At 32.1% G+C, this 5,938-nt stretch overlaps 1 protein-coding gene across 1 annotated transcript in view; it reads left to right on the top strand.

Moving 5' to 3' along the window:
- The window catches only part of LOC117176782 (brain-specific homeobox protein homolog), a 35,030-nt gene that overhangs the window by 9,372 nt on the left and 19,720 nt on the right, over positions 1-5,938 (top strand). The window contains exon 2 of the mRNA XM_033367079.1: positions 666-915. Within this exon, the coding sequence (XP_033222970.1) occupies positions 666-915 (250 nt within the window). The remainder of the gene's footprint in view (positions 1-665; positions 916-5,938) is intronic.

The raw sequence follows: 5,938 nt of genomic DNA, 5'->3' as shown, positions 1-5,938 counted from the left end.
CGCATACTTTGAATAAAATATTTGTTATCATTCTCTTGAAATAAATGTGTTTTTTTCTTGAAAAAATACCGGTTTCATATGTATACACCTGGTATATCGAGGTTACTTTATTGCTTGTATTATTCGTCGTTCAAAGTATACGCCCAACTAACAACTTGATACGAGAAATGTATTTTTTTAATAAAAATCTGGTTCTAAGTCATAACGTCAGTCCCACACAACTACCGCCAATTGAAGGGAGACTAAAGAGACCAAGTACCGCCAAAATTTTATACCAGCAGTTTTTTTCTGTGCAACTAGTTCAAAAATCCCATTGAGTACCTAATTTTATTTCTTCAACGAGGGAATGTTTCACTGGTTGTCTCCGAAACTTATGTACTTTTTCTCCAGGAAAAGATTTTCGTATTTGACTTAGGGAGAAATGCGATGATCACTTTTGAACCTCCTGCATATAATCCTGCGGTTCCTTTTAACAAAATAAGTTAAGTACTCCTCTATCCGGAACAAAAAATGTAACTGAAGAGAAAATTAAAATCCGGCAAAATATGCCGGAGGAGAATAGGCAACGTAAACATCTTTTTTCGTAAACTTTAAATTCACCTTCAATTTTTATGAATTTGAAATTGATGATTATTTTTAATAAAATTTTGACTTTTATTTCACAGGTTTTTAGTGATCAGCAATTAGCTGGTTTGGAAGCGAGGTTCGAAGCACAAAGATACCTGAGCACACCTGAAAGAGTGGAACTTGCAGCAGCTTTGCACCTTTCTGAAACACAGGTGAAAACTTGGTTTCAGAATCGACGAATGAAACATAAAAAGCAGCTGCGAAAGCTCAATACGAGTAGCAATGGAAATCAAGGTTCCGGACAGCAACACTGTGGAAGTCAATCAATTTCTGTTACCTCACCTACTGGTATGTATCTTTTATCATGCTAATATCAACTCACTAAACAAGGCGCATTTGAACAAAACATTAGGACAGATACCGAAATCCCAGAATTTTTTAGAGCATTTTGACAAATAAAAAACTGATAATTCGTTTTTTGAAAATGTTAGACTTTTTTAAATGATACTCATTAGCAAAAGAATTACTATTTTTTGCGTTGAAAATCCATTTTTTCAATAAAACGATTTAAATTGATGAGAATCAATTTGTAACATTCTCCATTTTGAATTTTTCAATTTCAAACATTACAATATTGACAGATTTATCAATATTTCCTATTTGGGATTTTTTCAGACTGTTTATTATATATACAAGTTTACTCTGCACGTTTTCAATCCTTTTTGCGTTTGAAATTGAAACTTTTTTCAATACAACGATGCGAATTGAAAGTATTCAATTAAAAAACTTTGTCATTACAAATTTTTCCATTTTAAATATTAAAATTAGGAAATTTACCATTTTTCCATTTTGAAGTTTACAATGTTAGGCCTAGGGTGTTATTTTCAGTTCAAAATTATGCAATTTCAAAAGATCTCAATTGAAACTTCGTTTCTGTTCCGAAATTAGTACAGTTTCTTAGTCACTTATATGAAATTGTTAAGTTTTAAACGATGTCATATTCAAATTATTTAAACTGGAACGCTTTCATTTATATACAATAAAAATTCGTTTGTATATAGATTGAACTTTTTTCCTGCAAAACATGCTGCTGCTACTTTATTGATAGGCAGAATAATTTTTAAAAGCATATTTAAAAGCTGAATTCAATGATTCATACTTCTTCAACGTTTGACATTCTGGTATCATTAATGTAATTGAATTATATTTTAGCTGCATACCTCTGATGATATAAAAGATATTCAATATAAACAGTGTTTTATTGCCATTGGTGAAAATCGATAATTACGGGGAGCGTTTCATGAATTTTGGCTGATCTGAACTCACTTTGTGTATAGCAAATAGTTCACTTAGCACTTAACGTTAATCAAGCTTGGTAGATCTGAAATTTCAGTGACAATAAATTAATTACCTAGTTATCTGACCAGCTAGGTCGCAGCTGACAAGCTGATGTTACGAACCATTAAAGCCATACACGATTCTATGGTACCAGTGCAGTGGTTGCTTCATACGCTAATATTTACCACAATAGAGTCTGATTGAGACAAAAATAAATTCATCACTCTGATTTTGTTAATCTTATATTTATCATTTCAAATACACGAAAAATTTCAATCAAGTCCACAAGAGATAACTAGTATTATAGAATATAATTATAAATAAATAATCAAACTAGAAAATATCGATTTAATCCTTATAATAAGAGTTTGATTTGCTACTTTCAAATGTTAATATTTTTAGAATTGAAGCTGGGAAAGCTGAACGGAGCTGAGTTCACTTTTTGACGCAATTGATTTTCCTTCCAAAATCATGCTTTCTTGCTTTTTACATTAATTGCAGTGAAAATTTTAGTTTAACATTTTTAACCGAAAATTAAGTATTTAAATGTATTCAAATATTTTGACACTTCAAACAAATTGGGCTAAATCAATAAATTATACTAAAACTTCCATTTTTTTAACAATCCAATGACCATTATAGGATTTTGAAAATTATTTAAATAGTGTAATTTGTTAATAAATAAATAAAATGATGGATTTCAGATAATTATGTACATAATATTTTGATTTATAATGCCAGAGAAAGCAAAACGGTGCTAAGATCATCGACATTTTTATTAGGTAATTTCATGTGCATTTAGAGCCTTCCATTTTTTCACAAAATGGTTTACTGATCCGTCCACCAATCCAAAATAAATAATTTACTCAATTGGTTGTAGATTGTTCCTCTAGAGAGGTTTTTTACTTCTCTTGTAAAATTAGCTTGATTGGACTTACCGCACCGTTTAGCTTTCCCCGCTTCAATCACATTTTAAATATCAAAATTACGACCTTAGAATACACATGGTTCTAAATTGAATACTTTTTTAAAAGATTTATATAACAAATAAAATAATTGACTTTAAGAAAATTTTCATATACGAGATAATCGCTTATATATTTTTCTGGCCAAACTTACCACCGGCGCTTCATCTGATGACATCGTTGGTATCTCTTTAACACTTTATCCGTTGTCTTCGCCTCTTCATCAAAGAAATTAGTTTTTTTTATTTTCCGTCTGACCTTTCGAAAGTCTTATATAAAATTGCATGTAACATATTTAAATCAAACATTAAACTTTGTTTTTAGTACCTTTCGTTCCTTAAATTTCAAGATTTAAAAATTTTCAATGTGACAAGGAAAAAATTTTAGGAGAGGAATAATTGTTCGCAAAATTCGAACTTTTTTTTGATAAAAAAAATAAGACAGCACATGCGAGAGTTGATAGAGCTATATATATATATATATATGCTAAAAAGTTGGAAAAGTTAATAATTTTACAGAAACATATCATCAAAGTATCATCCTCTGTTATAACCCTGTATGTGCCATAAAAGGATCAACAGTGAAGTTCACAATTTTTTTAATGTTTCAAAGTTGTCAAAAAATAATACAATCATCTCGCGTAATAAGGCCGACCTCGGGGAGAGACGGCCATATAGCGGGCGTTCTTAAAATCCAGTATGAACCGGGCATATACCAGCAAATCCTAGGGATATCGCAAATAATATAGTACAGGGCGGAAATCTATATCCCTGGAATGTCCCAAGGATATCTCAGAATATCCTCAAGATATTCGACTAATATCCCAATTTGTTATGCCAAGTCTGTCACCAAGATATCCCAACTCTACAATTTAGTATATTTCTGGAAATTCAAATTTATCTTCGGCTAATAATATGTAAATTCAATCGTATCAATAAAATAACAAATAATTGAATAATATTAGCTATTTTTCCGGAGATTTGATACAAAGTACAATAATCGTAAAGTCCCCTCTAAAGTCATTTTCGGGTAAATTCCATCATGGCTGTCAGTGTGCGAAAACAACAAATGTCAACAATTTCTCGAATAATCGTGCCAGATTATACTCTATTCTCATATTTATACTATACAAACTAACGCGATACATATTATTTTGATTATTTTTTATCATAAAAACTGATTTTGCGGTTGAAAAGTCCGATCTCTAAACTGCACAATTATTGGTTATGAAAATTATTCGCGGTAACAATATTTTGATAATTATACTGAAATAGGATTTTAAAAGAAACCGAATATTCGAGATTAGTATATAAAGTGGTTGTTTGTTAAACGGATGTTCGTGAATCTTTTTGTTTTCGGTCATTCTACATATTTTAGTCAATATGCATTTCAGAAATAATGGATTCCATAACCAAAATTGTGTACATCCCGCACAGGACCTTGAGTGGATATCGTACGGGGCGGAAATCTCGATATCCTTAGAATATGCCACGGATATCCCAGGACATTTTTGTGACATTTTTCAGGATATCCTATTTCCTACCAAAATATCCTAGGGATATGCCAAGGATATCATGTTGTTGTGAGGGTTATTATTTACTATTATTACTATGTATATAATGGAATTGCAAAACGACTTTGAAGGAAGCAAGAAACTGCTTTATAAAAAAATGAAAGGAAACAAAAGTACAGAATTTGTCAACCTGAGAAATAGTAGGGGGGAAATGGTATATGATGCAGACGGAATACTAGAGGCTTTCAGAGACTATTTTAGGAGACAATTCGTAGATGAAGCTATAGGATACCACAACTGCGATCTTAAACACGATGCGATAGAAAATTCAATTGAGAAAGTCTATGTCACTGAGGTTAGGGATATAATTAAGAACTTGAAAAACGGTAAGGCTGGCGGGGTAGACTGTATTAACGCTGAAATGCTTAAACACGGTGGCGAGTACAATAGTACATACCACGTAGACTGTGCGAATTGATAAATTTATGTTTCGAGATGGGAGACGTCCCAGACGATTGGAGAAAAGCGATTAACGTGCCATTATATACAAAAAAAAAGGGAGATAAAAGTAACTGCAATAATTACAGAGGGATTAGCTTATTAAGTACCCCAAGTAAAATATACTCAAAAATACTCATTCTTAGGGTAATGAAACCTTTTAAAAAGGTAGATAGAAGTAAACTTTGGGAAGCCTAGAAAGAGTATGGAGTCAATGGATGGTTCCAGCAAGCTATAAAAACAATATATACGGGTAGCATAGCAAGTGTAAGGGTGAATGGGAAATTGAGTGACTGTTTCGATATTATTCAAGGAGTTAGACAAGGATGCGTTACGTCTTCATGGTTATTTATATTATTTCTGGACAAGTCTTTAAGAATGGCTCTTTTCGATGAAGAGGGTGCGGATCTCGAAACAGTAAGGGTACGTGCGTTAGCGTTCGCAGATAATAAGGTGGCTATGGCAGAGTCAATCGAAGACTTACAAAGAATGTTGAATAAACTGAATGCAAGCATGAAGAGCATGGGCCTCAAAATTAACTCAAATAAAACAAAAACTATGGTGTTCGAAAGAAAGAGGGAGAAAACGCTATGCAATATTTTATTAAATGATGAGAGAATTGAACAAGTTGATAAGTTCGTATACCTTGGTAGCTTATTTACTAGGGACGGGAAGATAGATGAGGAATTAGATAGACGCATAAATGAAGGTAAGAAGGTTATCAGTAGAGCAGGTCCCCTTATCAGAAGTAAAAATATATCAAATAAAACTAAAATGGCAATACATAATTCTATATTTGTATCGACTGTACTATATGGTAGCGAGACATGGACTTATCAAGAAAAATATAAGAGTAAAATTAATGCAATTGACATGAGATTCATGCGCATAATATGCGGGAAAACTCCGATGGACAAAGTAAGTAACGAAATAATTCTAAAAGAATGTGGTGCAAAAGAGACGCTAGTAGATACATGGGAAAGAAATCGGTTAAGATGGTTCGGGCATGTTGAGAAAATGCCAAATGAACGACTAACGAAACAAGTGTATCAAGGTA

The sequence above is a fragment of the Belonocnema kinseyi genome, chromosome 7 (assembly GCF_010883055.1).
Source record: "Belonocnema kinseyi isolate 2016_QV_RU_SX_M_011 chromosome 7, B_treatae_v1, whole genome shotgun sequence".
Taxonomy (NCBI): Eukaryota; Metazoa; Arthropoda; class Insecta; order Hymenoptera; family Cynipidae; genus Belonocnema; species Belonocnema kinseyi.
This window is presented reverse-complemented; position numbering and strand designations above follow the sequence as displayed.